Source organism: Teleopsis dalmanni, chromosome X (genome assembly GCF_002237135.1).
Source record: "Teleopsis dalmanni isolate 2A chromosome X, ASM223713v2, whole genome shotgun sequence".
NCBI lineage: Eukaryota > Metazoa > Arthropoda > Insecta > Diptera > Diopsidae > Teleopsis > Teleopsis dalmanni.
In genome coordinates, this window is record NC_051848.1 from 74,789,370 (window position 1) to 74,812,780 (window position 23,411).

At 29.7% G+C, this 23,411-nt stretch overlaps 1 protein-coding gene across 1 annotated transcript in view; it reads left to right on the forward strand.

Moving 5' to 3' along the window:
* LOC119661858 overlaps positions 1-23,411 on the forward strand; it is a 71,059-nt gene extending 47,648 nt beyond the window's left edge. The window contains exons 2-6 of the mRNA XM_038071363.1: positions 20,638-20,763; positions 20,981-21,022; positions 21,086-21,153; positions 22,921-23,124; positions 23,183-23,411. Coding sequence (XP_037927291.1) covers positions 20,638-20,763; positions 20,981-21,022; positions 21,086-21,153; positions 22,921-23,124; positions 23,183-23,302 — 560 coding nt within the window. The 3' untranslated portion in view covers positions 23,303-23,411. The remainder of the gene's footprint in view (positions 1-20,637; positions 20,764-20,980; positions 21,023-21,085; positions 21,154-22,920; positions 23,125-23,182) is intronic.

A 23,411-nucleotide genomic window follows, 5' to 3' on the forward strand; every position in this document is an offset into this window, starting at 1 on the left:
ATTCGTAAACAAATTATAGAATTACTATAATTTCTATAAATTACATATATAAATATAAATTATTTTTACATTTTTACAAAGATTTGATTTGATTATTTATATAATATAATATTATAAATAAATATGTCTATTTTAATGTATATGGGTATTTGAATTATATGTATTAGTGCAAATTCTTTCCAGAGATTATATTAAAAACTTTTAAGCACAATTTTTCATGTAATCTCATAGTTTGAAATGCATTTCAGACTATTCTCCTTGTTGCATAAATTAAATTTCTGGCGTATTTCAGATCTATCTACCTGTCAGTTGAATGACGGTTTTCTAAATTTAAACCATTTTTCATAGACAAGTTAAGCCATCATTAATTTTATTTGCAAAAATAGACCAAAAGTAACATTCTCCAACTACCAAATTGCCGTGATGCCATGTTCATGCTAAATGTGTAGTGACCTTCCGTACGGTATACCTGTTAGATCCTGTAGAATGTACTGTTAAATGTAGTTTCCTTTCGAAATCAATTTTAGCTAGTATTTTTCTTATCGAAATTTAAAACGTCATTTCACTCCCTCGTGAAATAAGATTTTATTTAAACGGATTTATTGCTTTTCGGTTTCGATGAATGTCAGGCGGAACTGATAAAGTTTTCCTCTTTAAGGTTTCAGCAATGAATTTTTCTGTTACCACTTTAGCAATTTGTATGTTTTCCTGGTTTATCACAAGATTTATTTTGTGAAATTTTTAATAAATGTTGAAAGCACCAATTACATGTTTGTATGGGTTATAGAGTGAATAATAAACACCATTTATATTGATGATATCCTAAAATTTTACCTTGCTTTCCAATGCGATTGAAGTACAAGAAAAATAAGTTAGTAAATATAAAAAGGATGAATTATAAGACAAAAAAGTGCTTAACGTAAATATTTCTACTAAGAAATAAAAAATAATAATAATTAAAATAACAAAATGTTATTAATTTCAATAATTAATTTTAATTAATATTTTGAGTGCACTGGTAGCGAGGGGCATCCCCTCAAAAATCGTAAACATTATTAAACGTGGCTATGAAGATGCTTCTTGTCGTGTTCTATATAATAGCGTACTCAGCGTATCTGAGCGTTCTTAGCATTTTTATCCACAAACGAAGTTAGATAAGAATGTGGTCTATCCCCACTTTTGTTCACCACAGCCTTGGAAGCTGTAATATAAACTTCCATCATCGAATAGAGGGACTTGGATTGGGGACTGCGTAACGAACTATGCGAACTTAAATATGCTGATGATCACAAATCGAAAATGAATGTACAAAAGTTGGCCTCAACAAATTGATGTTGAGTCAACGATACGAATCAACTCTTATAATGTTGCTATAGGTGAAACCTATAGTATAATAATTTACTATAGGTGAAACCCCTATACAAGACGTCACGCAGTTTGAATACTTTGTAATTTAACCACCAACAATGCTGATTTGGAGAACAAGGGGCTTACAACAAAAACAAAATAAAATCTTTAACGGTTGTGTTAAAACCGTCCTGTTGTACGTTTCGGAAACACAACAGTTTCCATCACATACAAACTACAAACCTTTATCAATAGATGATTGAGACAAATTTTAAGAATTTGAAGGTCTAGAACGATCAGCAACGAGCGACGGTGGTCCACACTCTACGCAAACCCTTCAACGAAATGGCACATGCCGCTCTAGAATGGAATTTGCAAGGAAGAAGAAATCGCGGTCGACCAAAGACTACATGGACAGGCACAATCAACAGAGAGTCGGGTAAACTTTCAGTGAATTAAGAGCTATGACGTGTGATAGAAACAATTGGATTTCTTTTGTGATTAGACTAAGTTCTTGAAGTTATATTTTTGAACATAGTTGATTTAATTGACGTAGAGAATTAGAGAACATCAATGACTCAAATGTAATAATCCATGAGAGCATTAATATAATTTACGTGGTTTAAACATGTAGGTGTACTAGTTTTGAATCTTTTTTAAGCATGGAACTACAAAAACTATCTTTATTATGAACCAATTTGTTTGTCAAATATATAACTACTTTTTCTTACTTATTGTCACATGAAGTCGTCGTATTACAAATTTGTAAACATAATGAATGATAAAGGAAACGAATGACATTCGACTAAATGAATGCTTACATTGACTGAGTTCAAAATCTTACAAATTGTAAGTTACAATAACCAGCGAAAGTAGTTGTCTATACTATACCTATGTTCCTTTTTTCTTATTGTTCTATTTTCCACGTCACGTGCAAGCTGTTACTCTTTGTGTGACATTGTCTCATTTGCAGAAAACAGCAAACGAATGAATTTCGATTAAGTGAATGCTTGCAAATAGTGTTTATTATAAACATTTGGAAAAAACGTGCGAATAAAGTGAAGAATAACTACTAAATATGGTAAAATATAAATTTTCTTGAAAACCGTATGACTTATTCTCTGTTACAAATATTTGGTACAAAATATATTTTGCCAGCGGTAAAGGATTTCAAAGAAAGTTATAGAAACTGATTTTAAACAAAACAATTTGTTAAAATTCTAATTTTAACAAAGCACAAAAAAGAATTTTTTATTATATTCAAGAAAAAAAATTTTCAACGACATTTCTTAAGATGAATTTGAAAATATGATTGTCATATTAATTATTATTAATTAATTATTAGTTAATTAATTAATTAATTAATCGTCATTCATTTAATTATTAAATAACATCATATTTTTATAAATAAATTTCGAGTTAATATAAAACAATAACTTAACCATCTAGAATTTCAATGTATAGTAATAAATACACTCTTTATACATTTCAATTATAATATGTTTAATAACTGTTAACACTGTAATGGATGGTTTTATATCTATCAAATAATTTACCGATTAAATTTGTTCTATTTATTCCAAGACCACTGATGATGGGTATTTAGTAATACTCGAAACGGCTGTACTGTCAACCAAAAATTCAATTAATTAAAATAATATAAAATAAATTTTTGGTGTTGTACTTCACTACTGTTCGAAAAACCTCTCTATGAAATATACTAGTTTCTACTAAATACGTATAATAGTCACTTCCGTCTGAAAAATTTGTAGTTAAATTACAACTTATATTCACAAAATATTGGTAAGCATGATTAGCATGACTTTCTTAGTATTACGTTTGTAGATTAGGTTCTATACATATGAAAGAATATATAAATCATGCAACAGTTAATGCCTCTACAAACAGAATAGTATTGAAATTTAACAATTAAAACTAAAAATATAATTAATAAATTATAATAATTATAATAATATAATGATTATAATTATAATAATTATTAACAAATTATTATTATAATTCAATTATTCTTCAGCTAATTTATGATTTCGTTCTAATATAAACACGGCAAGTGTTGTTTTTGTAATTTCATACAAAATGTATTCAAAAGTTGGTATAGGTAAAGATTTATATACTTGTTTATATACTCTTTGTTTATATTTTGTTTTCAAAGATAAAAGTTATTCTTGATTTTTATATTTTTAAGGCAAAAATAACAGTTATTTGTGCGTTTTAAAATAAAAAGCAGAGTATAAGAGTTATTTTTGCGTGAAAAAATAAGAGGCGCAAGATAATAATAATTTTTATTGAATATAATATAAAGCAAATTTAATTTTTATTTTTTGAGTTTTATTTTAAAACGCTCATATATAAAAAGCATATACTTAAATATAAGTTTAGACAACTTATTGTTGCTGAATTTTTTTTTAAATTTTTGATATAATTGTTATTTTCGGTCCCTGTTGTATATTGTAATTTTGTTTGACTTATAATTTATTTATAAGTTTATTATAAAATACGTTCTCAGTAACAAACAAAGCAATAAATATGATATATGATAAAATGTGATCGATTAGTACTAATTTATTCTATAATCATTGAAAATATAGTATCTTTTCTGAAACATCAATTCAACATAATTAGGTAGATTTATAAACAATAATATAATACGTGTGTAGCAAAACAGATAAATTGTTTTATCGTTAAGATGAAATCCTTTCAGACTCAGTTGTCAGTATGTTATTTAACGGAGCAGATTTTATGATCCTTATTCTGCTTCAGCAATCTACATATGCATAATAGCATATCGTATGGCCATTTTATTGGCTATGTTTATGTGCCCTAAGGTTTATTAGACTATGTATCAAGTAATTTCCACACAACAAATGCAAACTCATAAATTTTATTTATTAGATGCAAATTCAAATTTCATTTTGCTTCCAGTCTAAACAAATTTGTTTTAAATTGGTTTGCTTGTGCAAATATTTTATACATTTTCCAACTTTAAATTACGTTTTTATAAAGTATCGTAAAATTTTGTGCTATTGCAATATGTAAATCGCACAAACTTCGATGGAGTAGCTGACATTTAAAATGCAAATCTCATCTGTTTTATATTCGTATTTGTTTATATAAAAAGTCATATCAACAAGTTTTCAGTTTACCTATTGAAATTTCAAGTCCATGACTTTACATCTATTTTACATATTTTTCTTAAGAAATATTTTGAAGGTGGAAAGATATTTTTATCTTTAACAATTTTGGTTTGAATCAAACTATTTTAAAAATAACGCACATCTACCTATAAAGATGTGCTCTATATAGAGTTTGAATCTTATGTAAAGTGTGAAAACGCTTCGCAAAAAAAAAATATATTTCGTTTTATGGCAAAAAATTTTGAAATTCTATACGTTATATTAACACAAACTGTCATAAATTTTATTTTTGTTAATATCCTCTAAAGCTACCTTATTTTGAAACATAATACTCTTTATATATTTTACACTTTTTCTTATCCCTAGAGACTATTTTTGGTAAAATAATAAAATATTTCTGCTATTTCGGAAATGAATAATTTCACACTTAAGCTAAAAATGAAATCAACGAGTTTTTATTCAGCAATAAAAATTCTAAAAAATGGGCAGATGAGCTTCCTTCAAATGGTAGTAATAAGGAACTTACATATTCAAATGTTGCTTGCTTACTTAGTACAAAAGACCCTATAAAGTTCAACCTGTAATACTCGTACAACAAAAACGTGAGAAACTGAGAATTTCATTTTAAGCAACAGTTTTAGGCTTGTTATCACAGTGACGCAATATTTTACACAAAATGTCACTGAAATACCCAACTGAATGTCCCTTGTGCTGAACTTGTTTCAAAATTTCAACTTTACAGCTTTGACGTGCATATCAAGTGGTGAACCACGAACCATCCAACCAAACAATGCGCCTTTCACGGCATGAAACACAAATAATTTATTAATGAAATATGGTCTTTAATGTAAAAAACTAATTTTTAATTATCAGAATATAAATTCATTTATAAATAAAGCAAAATCTTTAATATTTTCAAACAAAAATCAAAAATAAGTCAAAAACATTTTCTTAAAATAATTTCTTAATTATTAAAAAAATTAATGTCATTAATATCACTAAATTTTCTTTAATTTTCTTTAACCCTCATCTCCCTGTGGAGCATAGCGCCTATTGGTTTAATTCATCGCGACATACTTGCTTGGATTTGGCACCTCCAAAATCCTTGTATCAGCTGCTAAAGCAAGACGATTTCTCACAGTGAAGCGATTACCTCTTGGAGTAGTTGTATCTCTATTTTCGTTTATCTCCATGCTTGATTATCGGTTGGGTGCTATAGTCAGTTAGTGATAGGTCCAAAGACAGTACGCTTGACACGTTTATAAAGCGAGCCGACCGTTCTGAGGCAGACGCCCACTTGTAGTTGCGCCTAACATGGTAAACAGACGCTTCAAATACTTATAAATCGCCGTTGGTCAACATAAGCACTCTTTTAAACCCTTATACTAAAGATGTTGAAATGACCTTAAAAGAGGTCAAAAGAGGTTAAAAGGTCCTGACCAAGAATCCCACACGGATCACTTATACTAAAGTAATATTGAAATAAAATTGATTATAAAAAATGATTATATTGTGCATAATAAAGGATTATGCATATCGAGGATTTGTTTCAATGCCATATGTCATAGAAAACTGTCATTCAAAGCACTATGTGTTTTGTTTTGAATAATTGAAATGTAGTGTTTAACAATCATTCTTCGCATCAAATACTTGTCAGTGATGTGACTCATTTTTCGGTTGGTAGATATGTCAACCACAATAACTGTCGAAATGTCATTGTACTCGTATCCATGAAACCATTGTATAGTGTGACATTTTATTTGAAAGATTATTAAGCCCATACAAACAGCGAATGTATGACACAGACCTATAATTCCGATAGTTATAGCCACATAACAAACAAATTGGTTTTGGTGTAGAATACAAGATGAAAATGTAGAGATATATCGACTAAAGAGGACGATGTTACAAGTAGCACAATATGTCCGTTTCGTGATAGATTTCACATTTTGATGTTGTAAGTCTTATGTTCCGACACGTTATCAAAAATCACTTCCAAAGAATCTAATAGTGATTATTTTACTTGAAGACTTTTTGTTTCATTGAATATGTTTCTCCATTTGGCAATTACTTTTTTTACAAATCTATAGTGTGATAAGAGATTTTTGAAAGCCAAATTTGAACCTCTGTAGAACCATAGTACTGCAGTGTCATCTACAAAAATGATAATAAGGTTATTTATATATTGACAAATATGCATTGAGTAGATTTAGTTTAATATGATATAGTAACGATTTAGATTTAGTAACGCTACCATGGCAATCCTGTTTTAAATGCATATGCTTTTAACAATAAAGCGTTATCCTTAATTTTTATATTGAATAAATCAGATACGGCTTTTGATACTAGCGTATGCCTTCTGAGAGAAAATGTTTTATTTTAGGTAATAGATCCTCATATAACATATTGTCAAATGCCTGTGCCATGTTCAGAAATGTGTCTGAGCAGTGCCCTTTTGTTCTGGAATATTAAATGGATTTCTCCCAAATTGATTATCTGAAATGATTCACATTAGAAATATTTTTGATATTGTTAAGTATTTAACAATTTTTAAAATTTGAGTATAACCTATGTTTATACGATACCACCATTATATGATATTTTCCTGGATTTGAAATTATTTTTATCACTTTCTCTTGCCATTGTTCTGAATAATATTTCAATCAAAAAATGGTATTAATTTTGGTAAAAAGTTTTAAATTTTTACCGTGTAAAACTCTTTATTCCAAGAAATTTGTATATATTTGATGTCTAAAAGTACGTATCTTTTATATTTTCTTTGATGACAAAGCCTAATTAGTTTTTAAATTAATTAAACTAATTCTGCTCCAATGTTGTGATATTTGTACAAGAACATCTTAATTAAATCATTTGAAGAGTACAAACAATTTTTTAATAATTTTAAATCGAAAACTATTTTTTTATTGCTAATTTAATACTGCAACTAGTTTACAATTAACTAACAAGAAGTGTACAATAAGTACACTTCTTAAGCTAAATACTAACTAGATCGTTGGATAGAGTTCGTTTTAATATTCGATCTAATTGTATTGGATAAGAGAGACACATAGCCTCTGCATTTACGTGACACCTGAGTCAGCAGGCATGAGAATTTGCGTATTTAGTAATGACGTCCGCTACATATTCAATGCCGAGGTCCCGGTGAAGATCCGAGTTACGTATATACCAAGGCGCTTTAACAATACACCTCAATATTTTATTTTGGAAACGTTGAATAACCATACGGTCAGTTTTACTTGTGCAGCCACAAATCTGTATGCCATAACTCCAAACGGGTCTAAGGACCTGTTTATATAATAAAAGTTTGTTTTCTAATGAGAGTTGGAATTTCTTTCCCATAAGCCAATACAGTTTCTTCCATATTTAAAAATATTAATGCAATTTTTTTTTTCCTGATATAAATCTTAACACTGTTTGAAAAAAATAGAATCTTTATATTATTTATATTATAAGTAATAATGCGATTTATATATCAAAAAAAAAATTAATGCTGAATTTGGCTTTCAAATTAAAGGTTACTTCGTATCTGCCATCAATTTTATGTATCTTTCAGATATTCCGTACTCAACCTAGTTCCTCAGTTCGGAAATTTTTGCCATTCTACAAATTGTTTTGATGGCATATAATGAACTTTTAATGCTCTAACACATAGCATTAGTAAATGTCGAAGCTCAGCAACGATGAAAATCGATAAAAAGACTTGTAGCAATTTTCCTCATCAATACAAATCTAATGCGTTTTTACGAGATACGCAGAAAAATGGCATTCACATTTCAAACCTGAACACATTAAAAAATTCCACTTGAATTTTCATTTGGATGGATGTACTCATAATTGAAATTCCCATACAAAATATATTAAGAATTTAAATACTTATTATATTCGTATTAATTGTTTTAATAAAATAAATTTTTAATTTTTTACTTTGACATTATTTTCGTTATTAAAATAGAAATAAATTCAGAGATTCTTAAAAAAAAGTTCCAATAATAATTTAAGTTTATTGTTCACACACTTTGTAGGGAATCTAATAAAAAAATTTTTTGTGATCTAAAAATAACTAACATCTAATACCATCTAGACCAATTTTTAGACCCGAACTTAATTGTGTCCCAAAATAATCAGATCAACACCACACTTCGCTATCTTGTTTTGAATCAGGATATTGGTGGTTAACCCAAAGTTCATCCTTAATGATGACAATAATAATAATAATTTTAGTTTATTGTTTATCCACTTTCTTGGTAATTTACCAAAAAAATTTTTGACATTCTAAGAATATCTAACATCTAATACCACCTCGACCAATTTTTTGACCCGAACTTACTTGTGTCCCAAAATAATCAGATCAACACCACACTTCGCCATCTTGTTTTGAATCAGGATATTGGTGGTTAACCCAAAGTTCATCCTTAATGATAACAATAACAATAATAATTTTAGTTAATTGTTCATCCACTTTGCAGAGAATCTAATAAAAAAATGTTTGGTATTCTAAGGATATTAGTGGTTAACCCAAAATTCATTCTTAATGATGACTAATAATACTAATAATATTTAAATTTATTGTTTATCTATGTTGTAGGTAATCTACCAAATTTTTTTTTGACATTCTAAGAATATCTAACATCTAATACCACCTCGACCAATTTTTAGACCCGAACTTACTTGTGTCCCAAAATAATCAGATCAACACCACACTTCGCCATCTTGTTTTGAATCAGGATATTGACAAAAAAAAATTTTTTGACATTCTAAAAATAACTAACATCTAATACCATCTCGGTCAATTTTAAGACCCGAAGTTACTTGCGACACCCATTACACCCACAACTTATTCGAATCCTTATACTTAAGGGAATATCTAGAACTTAATTGATTACGTTTTTGATCAAGAACCCAAAACTTCATCACACTTGTAGAACATTCTTATCTCTAACCTTCCTACGACATGTTCTAAATGTTCATATACTTTTTCAATGTTCAATATTGGCAATTTTTAGTCATCTGGAAAGATTTAATTAAAACGACGTACTATTTTTTAAATGCAATAATTCAATCACAGCGAGATATTTGCTTATACTCATTTTCAGCCACACTTTGGCTGACAAAAAAAAACTTATTCCATATTCAAGTGCTCTTCATAAAATCGCAAAAGCATTTTCGCCATATACCACCTTTATATTTATATCGAACTTTTTTTGGTCCTCCGACTTATTGAGAGTCCTTAAAATCGAATCCTTGCAACTGTCTGACTTTTGTCGAGCAAGTTTACATCAAAAGCTGTCAACATTATTCAAAGCGTTACAACGTTACAAACAAATCGAGTTAATGGTTTAGTTTCGTAGCTGTAAAAATGTATTACGGTTAACTTTATTTTAACTGGTTCGGTACAGCAATTTCTTGCTCATCCCTCGCATTTGGATCACGCGGGTAGTGAACACAATCCATAGTTTCTTCATTATCAGATAACATCTTCAAGCCATTTCATTCGTTTTAATTTCACGAAATAGATTATCATTAGATCCTATGTTGGTTATTGAAGTTCGGAAACGAAACATAAAACATCTTTAGCGGGTCACATATTTAGGCGGGTGTGTATAATTTAGTTTTTTTGGATTTGATCAATCATTATCAAATGATTCAACAAACTCATTTCACGTGGTCTGTTGATAAAAATCGAATATTTTTCTTTCAATGCATGGTGCAAATCTATCAATTGTTGTTGATGACGTTAAGCAGTACCAGTTTTATTCAGTTTTAGCAGCTCATAGTACACCACTCCTTTTTCATTCCACCAAATACATAACATAACTATACTTCCATGAGTGTTTTGTTTTGCTGTTAATATGGATGTTTTGCCTGAAAGAACCCATACTTTTTTGAATTTAGGCTTGTTGTAGTAAATCCACTTTTCATCGTATCACAATCACCATTTTCGGTGTCTTATAAGCACACAAATGCAAACCATTAAGCAATTTTTAATTTTAGCTTGATTATTAGAAGGGACTTAGCTAAGTTTATAGAATTGTCAGCTTGGTTCATCTTTACCTAATCGTATACTGACCTCTAGTCTATGTATGAACAAACACCAATCCTGTCGTACTACAACAGGCCAATATTTGACTTCTAGGGACTTTTTTGGGTATAAGCCGCCACTGCAACCTAATCTAACCTAACCCAATCTAAACATTTTCATGGTGTATAAACGTTTGCTTATAACTACTTGAGTGACATTTAACTGTTTTGCTACTTTTTTTTTGTTTAAGCTAAATTTTTCCTTAATAACGCTTGCAATTTTTTATCTTCGAACCTTTTGATATTTACAAGTACTAAGATGCGCTGACTATATATTTATTTTATGTTGGCACCTATAAAGAAATTTCTTAATTGAGGTTTTTAAAACCTAAAAACTTTATTAGCTGTTTTATTTATTTATTTTAATGTCAAAAACATTCTTTATAAAAGCAATTTTATTTCTTCTTTTTTATTTTTATTTTAACCATAAAACCCGAAAACCCTAATTTGAACGTAAAGAGTCCATTAATAAAGTTGTACGTAACAAAGCATTACATCTACACGCATTAATAATAAAAGAAAATCTATTTGCTTTAAGCTATCAATTGAAAATAAGGACAATTCGTATTGTGTTCTAGTAGCAAAAAGAAAATCTCTTGGTAAAGCTTCCAATTGCAAATGAAAAATGACAAACTACGCATTTTCAGTTACGACTTGAGCATTTTCACAGAAAATGAAATTGTTTCTTTACTTCCATTTTCTTCGCTGAACGAAGCGGAGATAAACGTGCATTTGCGTCACTATTATTTGTTAACCTCTTTCTTGTCTTTTGTCAGGATTAACATGTTTCCTCTTTTGGTAGTACACATTACCTTCTCGAATATGCACACTTCTCCCTTTGGGTTATGTACAGATTGTGTAAGTGCATATATCCCAATGAAGTTCATAGCATGATATTATAAAAATTTCTTAGTGAATTTACTTAGTTTTTAGTTTTACATGACAGTCCAAATTAATCTGACAGCAAATGAACCGGAAATCCTTGTGCTCACAACCTTAGACAGTAGTCACTTCCTTTGTCATTCAATTTATTTTATTGCTCCATTAAACTTGACGCAACTTGATGAAAATCGGCAGTTTCTAATGGCAACTACTTCGACAATTGAAAAATTATTTATATTTAGTTTTGTTAAAGTAACTCCACCTCTAACTTAGTTTCACTCATGCATTCAGTTAGATCTCATTTTAACTCAGATATGAAAACTACATTGTTGTAGTTTAAATTGGCAACACTGCTTCTATTGGCAACCATTTTGACTGATATATATTTAATGGGTCTTACTATTTTAACGTGTATATATTTAGGTATATACAGGAGCTCAATTAAGCTTTTTATGAAAACAAGATTGCCACTCCAACCCATCTACGAATCACAATTCATTTCATACACAGCAAAATATATTATTACAGGGTCAGACTAAAAAACCTGATTTATACTGGGAGACAATTGAATCAATTTTGATATAAGTCCTGAATCGTTTGTGGTTTAATCAGAACTAAATCGTCGATGGCGTGATTTTTGTTATATTTGATATTAGTCCTGATTAGAATCGTTTGTGGCTTGATCTGAACCAAATCGCCGATGGTGTGATTTTTCTAATATTTGATTTTAGTCCTGATTAGAATCGTTTTGGTTTGATCAGAACCAAATCATCGATAGCGTGATTTTTCTAAAATGCACCTGACTATAATACTTAATTGGAATCTAATTTTTAGTATTATTATACGCATACGTTTCAGTTTTCACTCTGAACAAATTTGGACTATTGACAAATAGATGGTATTCCGCAAACTAGCTAAATGGTTAGTACATGTACTTGTTTACTGGTTTTATGGCTTCGTCTGCATTAAGTTGTATTTATAGGATAAAAGCACTAAAATGGCAACAAGTTAAAACGATAAAAATAAAAATTTTTATGGTATACTAAGAATTAAGAATCGTACTTGTGTTTTGCATGTCAACAACTCACAAGTTTTATAGATACAACTTGAAATAATCGTAAAACAGAATTACATATCTCCATAATCATTTAAGAAGTTAATAGAGTTGAAAAATCCACACATTCAAATCTGTGAGTTGTAAATTTCCAACAAGAACGAAATATGTTTTTATATTCATAAATGTGAATCACAATCATTCCGAAGGGACCTTATCCTAGCTACAGGATACATAAAGTCAAAGTGCAAAGATTAACTGCTCATTTACAACGCCCTCACATCTCGCTGACATACACATAAGTTAACCAAATATTTTGTGTAACGTGTATACTTAGTAGCCCATTTATTGTAAATAGGACTTGTGCGTTCTTTAATTCAATTCGCAGATACTTTTAGCATTCATTGCGCCGTACTCGGTACTTGTGGGCCGAACACGTAACAGGCAATTAAGTGTCTAAAATTACTTGCATCACTCAATTTAATTATGAGTGCGTGTTTAGGCTAAAGTCGTCTATCTTTTTGTGGTTAAACTGTTTTATGTGCACCTGCTCTACAGAGTATTCATGTATGTACAATAATAAATGAATATCTATCTCATATTAGAGTAATTTACGAGCAATTGTAATGTCATGTAACACATTTATGTATTTAATAAGGATGTAATCAGTACAAATTGCCTTTAAAGTATATACCATACTTAAGCTCACACTCTTAATATATTCGTAGATATATTCGTAGATAAAAAATCATTTTAATGACTTTTTCTGACATTTAGTCTTTTTTTATGGAGCTGTGATATTTAAGGTAAAGAGTAAGTATTTTACATTAGAGAGAAAATAGAGGGAAAAGTGCTTAATAAGTCGTAATCTCGATGGAATAACAAATAAAAATAAATTTGTCTGTCAAAAAAGCTGAAAACATTTCATTACTTTTCCAAGTCTATTATTTAAAAATAAAAAACCTAAGAATATGAAGTATACCTTTATCTTTAACGAATAATTTCAGAAAAAATATTAAAGTAAAGAAAATCCAACTTCGAGCAAATGTAGTAGATCTAAATTTTAAATGGAAAAAAATTGACTTAAAATTTTTATTAAATACGAATACTAATAAAAAGAATTGGAACATATATACAAACCCTCTTCAAAATTATTGCTTTTATGAAAAAATAAACTTTGAGAATATTTATGTGCCTTTTCGGTACAAAGCAAAAATTTTTAATTTTTTTTTCTTTTTATTTTTTTAACCTGAAATGTATGTTTGAGTGCCTTCGCATCTTCTCAGGCAATGCTCCTCTTGCTACAGTTTTAAGGTAGTTGATTAAACAAGCCTCTGGAAAAGAAAATAGAATTTACATTTTCACAGTTTTACATGAAAGTATGTAATCCATCATATATGCTCCAATAAACAGAAGGAACTGTGAATTTGCTTGTTTTACTGCTATAGCTTTGAGTTGCATTCTGCTATGAGTAGCCTTCAAGTCGAGTCGAATAATTTTCCAATTAAACAACTCTGTTGGGAAAACGCATTCACTGCTTAAGACCAAACAAAAAAATATGTTCAAAAGCAAGGAATTGCCCATTGAACGAAATTTATGTCATAATGGTCAAGGCAACTCTTAGAGGTCTTCAAGTAATTTTAGGGTTTTTTATGCAATCAAAAATTTCAATTTTATAGTCGAAAGTTTTTTATGTTTGAACTGTTTTTTAAAAAATTTTAACTTCAAGAAAAATTTTAAAGAAAAACAATCCAAACTCTGTAAAAATTAATTTAATAAAAGTGAATGAATATTAATAATATTTATATAAATATTATCCTGCGCACGTCTGACATGAGAAAATCATTAACTGATCTGTTTTCGTTTAGCAGAATACTTCCTGTTTGTCTACCCCCAAATCTGCGGGTAATTTATCTAAACATCTATCTTATTTTATTCTACTATTAATATGTATTATATAGTACTACACTTAGGATTACGAAGAAGCTGTAAAAGTTATCGATAGAAATATAGTTCGCCAAATCTATGGATCAATCAAAATTGAGGCAGAAACTTTTCAAAGACAAACACATAATAAAATTAAAGAACTACTGCGAAACGAAAATATAGTGAAATACATTATAAGTCACAAAAGCTAAAATGGGTTGCTCATTTAGTCAGTATGAGATCTCAGAGAAAGCCGAGCCGCTTATACAACGCAAAGCCGATGACAACCAGGAACAGAGCTAAGCCAAGAACAAGATGGGATGAAAACGTGTATGGTGATGCAAGAACAATTGAAGTACTGAACTGGAAGAGAGTAGCAGAAGATCGTGACAGATGGTGGCAGATCGTAAAGGCGGTCAAGGTTCACACTGGACTGTAGTGCCAAATAAGAAGTAAAGACAAGCACAAAAATTTCAACAAGACTATTTCGACTCATCGTCAGTGGTCTTAGGATATATTCGAATTTCTTAATTAGTTTATAGTCCGTATATAATTTGTTTGGACTGCAAGTACCAGGCTTAGAACTCGTGCTTGCCAAATTAGAAAGCATGACTAATTTTTTTTTTTCCACAAGCAGCCAAGGCTGCACAATAGTCAAGTTCTATTAAAACCATTCTCTATTCATTTTAAATTTAATTCTCTTTTTCTTTAATTTTTTGTACAATTTTAGATAGAAAATAAGATAAAAGTGTTTAAATATATCATTTATAAGCGCTTAGACGCGTATCTATATAAGCTATCTCATAAAAAAATGTACATTTATTAAAGTGATATTCCAGCAAAAGTGCAAACGTAGTGATTCAGCAAATCCACAAATACTTCTATTTCACCACTTTATTATTAATTAAGACACTTTTAAATATATATTATAAATTTTTGAAATATTACAAACATTTATTACTTACCACGCCAGATGACGTTGCGCTGGTTAAAGGGTTCGCCACAAGTATAAGAGGAGTAAAGCATTTATCCTTATTTATATATAGATAACTAATTGTTAAGTGCAAATTCTTTTCAGTTTTACAAATGCATACTCTATGTAAATTCTTAAGGATGGGTATTTAGATACGGTGTACAGTGTTTATCAGGCTACACTTAAGATTTTAGCGACACTATTGCATTATAGTCAGCAACTGTTCATATCCATGCGGCATATAAAATATTATGTTTTTAAATTATTTTGAAATACTTCTGTTAAATCAACAGAAAGTTATATAAATGACAAAAAAAAATTATTTTTAAAGTTTTTATTAATGTCGCCGAAACAGCTACGTTTTCTTATAATAACAAAGAACCTATTTTTTAAAAATCTCTAAAAAAAATAATTTTTTAATGAGACGTGTTGAATTTAGTAAGGTTATTTTGAAAAAATATGAGTTGAAAAGTATATATTCTCAGTACATATTTCTCAAAAGCAGCGACAACATGTCAAATCCAAACGATATCCTTAAAATGCAATAAAAGCAAAAAGGGATATTAAAACTTACTTTGTGTGCTTTTTATGTTAGATTTTTGCTCTTTTTAGAATTAAATTTAAAGGATATTGTGTCAGGAATCTTAGTAAAAAAAATGAAAAGTAGTAGAACGAAAAATTTAATATCCAAACGTTAGCAGGTTTTAAAAATTCGTTTTTACAGCGTTTTTACGATGTGCTATCCTTCATGGACCCTGTTAAAATATCAACGCTTTTTCACTCTTCGTACATTATTCAGCTTTTTTATTATGTACTAAAATGCAGCAAAAGTGCATTAACATTCTTGCAGAGAGAATGTGCATTGAGATTAATACACGCACCTAATTGTTGCTATAGAAAAACCGAGACAAATTAATTTGTCCCATTATTATGTTTGAAAAGCTGTTGCTGTTGGCATTTCCGTTTCCGCTTTTACTGTTTTGTGTGATTGCATGAGCACAACCCAGTTTTGAGGTATTTAATGTGTTTGGCATTTCATGCGTGGTGCTAAAGCTGCAATGGAAATTTGAAACTGAATTTCTAACTAAAAATTTAATTAATCTTCATTTAAGCGCACAAGCTTCGGGATGTGAAAATCATCCTATAAAGCTAAAACAAGCACAGGAAGAGTTAATTGCACAGTTAACTTTATGCTCGACATATTGGATTACCGCATGTGTTTTAATAATTTAAATGTCAGTAATTGCTACAGACATTTACTGCTCATAGATGTCTAATGAAAATTAAAAATTTGATTAATTTTGGTTTTAGCTGGTTTGTTAACAAAAATTAAGTTTAATAAAAGCTGCGATAAAATAAAAGTATGTATAGGTTAGGTTAGGTTCAGTTATGCTGACACACCAAAAAGGTCCATTGTGGTACCAGGTCAGAGTCTTATTTCTAGCGATAGAATACATCATTTAAGGTACGCGTGTTATTAGCGAATTGTATTAGAATTTTAACAGAAACCTCAGGTATGTGCTGCAGTCCTGTAAAACTGACAGCGCCCACGTATTTTTGTTGAGTTTTCGAGAAAGCCGGGTCTTTACACAGCAGATGCTCCAGAGTTTTAACAGCAGATGCTCGTTACATTTTTTACAAGCATCGCTGCGAATTAAGTTTAGTTTCTGCGCATGTTATGCGACCACACAGTGACCTATTAATGTTCTCAAGTTCCTTCGGCTAGACAATATAACATTCTCGATGTGCTTTTTCTCGTTTATATGTATACACATGATACTGGCTATTCTACAGGTGGTTAAGTTTCGCTATCTTTAATTTGCTCTCCATGTCATGTGCTCGATCTTTAGTTTATGTTTTTGATTCAGAGGCTTGAGTACTTGGGTTGTTTGGTCTTGCGCCAGTTTTAGCAATATCATCAACTGTCTGATTTCCCTCTATGCGAATATAAAAGTCATGCTAATGTTACTCCACGATTCGCACGGGCGAGACCAATATTTCGTGAATATAAGTTGTAATTTAACGTCAAATTTTTTAGACGGAAGTGACTATTATATTTAATAGAAACCAGTTTATTTCATAAAAAAGTTTCTTAAAGGATCCTATAGAAAATTCAATGCAGACTTTTTTTTAAATAAAAAATTCTTAATTTAAATTATTTTTAATTGAATCCCTGCATATTTAACTAAGCAAATTCAAATCAAACACTTTTTTCACAAAAAATGGAAAACTCTTATTCTGTAAAATATTGTATATAAAATGTTTTTAAATTAATTAAATCATTAAAAATTTAACTAATATTTCTTACTGATATGTAAACCATAAAGCAAAACCATAAATTTAATTTAATTTTGAAGCTGAAAGCTTTGTTAAAAATAATTTGCACAAATTTAATTAAAGTTGAACATGTTCTCAGTGCATAGTTTCAACAAAAGTCAAATCAAAATGGCCCTCGTGCCTTGTCAACTAAATATTTTCCCATTATATTATGCCTGTAGCTGTCGTCACTGTAGTAACACACTCACGCACACATAAAACTACTTAAAAAACATATATAACATTCGTTCGTAAGTTATAGAAATTTCAAAAGTACACCATGGCGTATGAGTAATATACTTTATTAGCTGCTGCTGGTGTTGCTATTACTAGTGTTGCTGTTGCTGGTGCTGCTGCAGCTGTAGCTGTTATTTACATGCAACTTAATCGCAACAACACTAGCTGAACTATTTTCTTACAAAATATTCTTACAACAAATTTTTATTCCTTCCTTTAGTACCTACAACACACACATGAGCTCCCGCGCATACTGCACTGCGCTTTTATTGCTGATGAAGGAGGATTTCATATTTTGAACAGCAAAATTAGTTGTAAGAGACACAAATATCCTTAAAGTAAACATAAGTGAATGTGTACCAAATTGTTGCTTATAACCCAACAACTTAAATTAAGTTTATATAAATGACTTAGTCGGTTAATTAGGTAAGTTTGAAGTACGAATAAAAGAAGTACTTGGTGAATGAACACGGTTTTATAATATCATTTAAGCCACCAAATAAGGTTTTGTTTTAAAAACATATTAAAAATATCGATATAAGGATCATTTTAAAATTAATAATTAAAATGACTATGTAACAATATAGTCTGTCCACTTTTCCACTCTAAATTCAAAAACTATTTTAAGCATTTTAGTTTAGAAATTTGTTAAAATCGGCCCCTCGAAGATTTTCACAATCATTAATGAAGTGTTTTACTAGAGAAATAAACCTGCATAAAGCAAAAATCTGATAATTTTCGAATCATTGATGGAACATGTCTTCTTTATCAGTGCGATATAAGTTTTGAAAAAGTGTTACCTTAACTCGTTAGTTATTTTAGTATCAATTGGGCTAATTTTCTAACAACTGAGTGGCATATCTGACATTAACTAAAGCAATGCGTATAAAAACCGAAAACTCAACTCGCTTTACAATCAATGGGCAGTACATCGTAGACACCGAGAATTTTACCTACTTAGGGAATATTCTGTCGATGGGCGTGCGAAAAAGGACATCAATAGCCGCATTAATCAATCATAAATAGCGCAAATATCATTTGCTGGGTTGCGCAACATATGGCGGGCCCACAATATACGTACCAACATCGAGGTAAAAATTTTTAACACATACGTCAAATCGGTATTCCTATATAAATCCGAAACCTGTCTTGCTAACTCCGAAATCGAAAAAAGAATGCAATCATTTATTAATCGAAGCCTGCGCAAAATATTAGGCATATGGTAGCCTAGATCGATTTCAAATGAAAAGTTATGAAGAATAACGCACCATACAAACGTAAATAACGAGACAAGAAAAAAGAAGTTTTGTGGGATTGGACACACACTGCGTAAGCCTTGTGAAGATATCGCGCATGCTGTACTTACTTAGAACCCCAAGGGGACTAGGTGCATAGGTAGACCAGCAATGACCTGGAGAAGGACAGTTCCACAGGAGACCGGCAAATCGTGTAACGAGTTGAGAGCAATAGCACAAAATAGAAACTAGTGAAAGATTTTTGTACACTCCTTAAGCTCTTAATGGAGTATGGGAATAATAATAATATCTGGCATTAAAAAAGAGACCAGCCGTCGTAAGAAATACAACAATTTAATAAACAAACAATATATTTTAGCCATTAAAATAGCGTTTCTGTTATATATAACGTTAAATTAATTTTGTCTATACTCGTACGAGATATCTCATAAGAGCAGGACCGTTAGAAGTTGTTCGACGACTTTATCACATTTAAATATTTATTCATTATAATTTTACATTATTGATAAAAATGTAAATCTGTCGACAATCCGGGAATTAAGATAACCGTTGGAACATAATTCTTATTAATTCTTAATATATTGCTGCTACGAATTTTGTGTTTTAATAAGAGTTGACTCATATCACCTTTGTGAAATTTTTAAAACATTCATGTCCTAAGTTTTAGGAATATTTTTGTGCATTAGGAAGTATTAGTACGAAGCTAGGTAGGAAGTATTATTCTTAATTAATATTAAGTAAAGTTTTTGAAATTTTATTTGCTACTGTAAAGAAGTATAAAGCCTTTAGAATTTAATATAATATGTGATATGCATTATACGGATATAACAATTATATTTTTTTTTTATCTTAACGAAAATGTGTTATTTAATTCTATTCTTGACTTCTAAAGAATTGTCTAACAATTCTTTAATGAAGTCATAATTTTTAGCAATTTAATTTCAGTATCACTAAATTGAAAATATAATTCAAAATAATATTTTTTATAAATTTTATGCAAAGCACGTTAATTCGTATAGTATAAGTATTTTTTTTTCATTATGTGAAGCATACTATATTTTTCCTTTTATTTATTAATTGTGTTTAAATATTTTAATTAAATTTCTTAATAAGTGTTGCTATTTATATCTATGGATGTATGTTAAATATCTATTTTAATTTATGTTCTTTTTTATTTCTCTATTTATTTAAACATATAAATTCACAACAAACTTCACAACGAATATCGGATGAAAACTATCTCACAAACAACACAAACACCCAACAAACTTTATTATATCTCTATGATGCTGTCATCTTAACGATTTGCTGTCCGCGCTTACACAAATCCATATATACACCCATTTTTCTATCTTAATTACACGTCCAATGATGCCACGCATATGATCACAGGCGATTTAGCAGCAACACGTTGGCGTACACGTTTTGGACGTCTTACGAAATTGCCCGCGTTGGGCGATGTCGACCCAACAGGTTCATACTGTGCATTTCCAGATGATTGGCTAAAAAAGAAAGCGGGTAACTTTCACTCTTCTTCTTTCACTTATATTAATTTTAATTAATTATTTTTTCATTTAAATTTTTGCTATTAATAAGGAATGTTTAAATATTTTCCATAACTTTACACTTGCATGTTTTTTGCACTTAAAATGGCTCTTAATTTTATGTGCGCTTAACAATTTCAAGTAATTTTTATTTATACTTATATTATATTATATTTTAATCATTCAAACAGCGGAGAAAGCCAAGGAACCCACCAGGAGCGAACTGTGGAGACGTAAGAATTTCACATATAACATATTTATTTAATAATATTTTTCTTTCCCTCACCATTTTTTAGTTTTTCTGGTAAATGCTGCGCCCTTTTTTGCATTCGGTTTCCTAGATAATTTTGTGATGGTTGTCGCGGTAAGTTCCACATTCTCTTATAATATTGTATATGTGATAATACTCGTAAATATACATAATATATTTAATATATATTAGATTAGATTATGCTGGCAGACCAAAAATGCCAATTCAGAGTCTTATTTTAGCGATTGTGTGCATCACCGAAACCTCATCAAAATTTTCCATTGCGCTTAGAATCGGATTCAGAGCTATATTGCTCAATAATATCGTCATCTGTAGGTATGCTTGAAATTTCATTGTCAAGCTCGTTAAATCGTTATAATCGTTAAGAGTAGCATTGGAAGTTATTTTATTTACTTTACTTTTATATCAATTCACGGTCTTCACTAATATTATTCAAGAAAACTAAAAGAATGTCGTCCTGTTCGTCCCATGTAGCCAAATCCAGCTTTTTTAAAGCAGTGTGCTATAGTTTGACTACTTACATCAATATCCAAGCTTTTGTTACATGATTTATGCAATCCATTTATGCAATATCCTGCTTTTTGTTTGCTTCTTTACGCTTTAGTCCTACTTTTACGATTCTGTTGCGATAATTACCCTTTGAATTACTCCGTGATCAAGCGGTTGCAATTTATATGTAATATTCGGCGGAAGAAATGCCAATTCTATGCATTTACACAAATGTCAGCGACTGGCATTTATACAAATAAGCAACACAAGAGAAAAATTAAACATTTGGTTTGGAAAAAGGGACTTCCCCTAACACCAAAATGGATTCATACTTAAAACAAAAAATCGACTTATACAATGCACTTTCCCATATTCCTATTGACACGTGACAATATTTTTATTCGAGTTATAGAGAAATTCGAGAAATAGAAGCTCGAGTTATAGAAGCAGAATTGTATGTAATTTACTTTTAAAAACCCTGTTGCACTCTTTTTAGTTCGAGTTATAGAAGTTCGAGTTAGAGGAGTTCGAGTTATGGAAGTTTGACTGTATATATATACGTATATATGCGTGTGTATGTATGTGTGTCTTATATATATATATATATATAAAGTTTGTAAAAAGACTCTTAAATACAATTATGGGGTCCCAAAAATAAGCGTTAATAAAAACACTTTTAATTGAAATTTCTATAAAAAATCAATTTATTGTTTTAATCTTTTTTTTAATATAGCCTTTGTTCCTTAGTGTTAAGCATGAAATTTAACATCATTCAGACATTCTGCTGATATTTTCCTTTATTTGATCTTTTTAAAGTAATATTTAATGACTTATCTATACATACCTGTCAAAAACTTAAAGGTATGAGACAGATATATTGACATTCTTTGACCGATGCGCGTTTTTATACCATCAAAAATTTAAGAGTGTTGGCATAGATGCGACCCATTGCGTCATCCCACAAAAAAAGTTCAATACTCACAAATCACTTGATCTTGGTAAACAATTCACATTACCTAAATGTTCGAAAAATTTCCTATAGAACAAAGCTAAAACATAGGATGTTCTCTTATGAGGATTACGAACAACTCCTTAGATTCGCTATAATGCGATTTTCTAAAACGTGAAATGTATTCTATCCTTATACAAGAATCTACTGTTTTTGTTAATAATATTTAATAAAATAATTTATATTTTATATTTATTTTATTTTATATTAAATATTTATTTAATATAAAATAAAATAAATATTTTTCCCATTTGTGGCTGTATTATATAAAATTGAATCACAAGAATTAATTGAAATGTTAACAAAAATTTGTTTGTTTAATATATATTTAATTTTTTTTTATAAAACTTAAATACTTAAAGGGCGACTACATCGAATTAGTTTTTGGTACATTTATGTGCATATCAACCATGGCAGCTGCCGGTTTGGGTAACACTGTTAGCGATGTTATAGGTATTGGTTCTGCGGTATATGTCGAAAGAGGTTGTGATTATTTAGGATTTAAACCACCCGATTTAACGCCAGTACAAATGGAAATGAAATCAAGTCGTCGAGCTGCAAATTTTGTACGTATAAATTAATTTCATTCAATAATATATGTTAATAAAACTAATTTTTGTTTAGGGACGGATTATAGGAATAACAATCGGGTGTCTTATTGGTATGTTCCCGCTTTTATTCTTAAAACCAAAACGCAACGATGCGGACTCTGAGGAGAAAACAGATGCTACTGATGAAAAGTAACGCCAAAATTAAAAATGGATTCAAAATCTCTACATTTAACAAAACTGAATTTATTTGGTTGCAGAATTTATTAACGATTATTAATTACTTTAAGTATTTATATACTCGT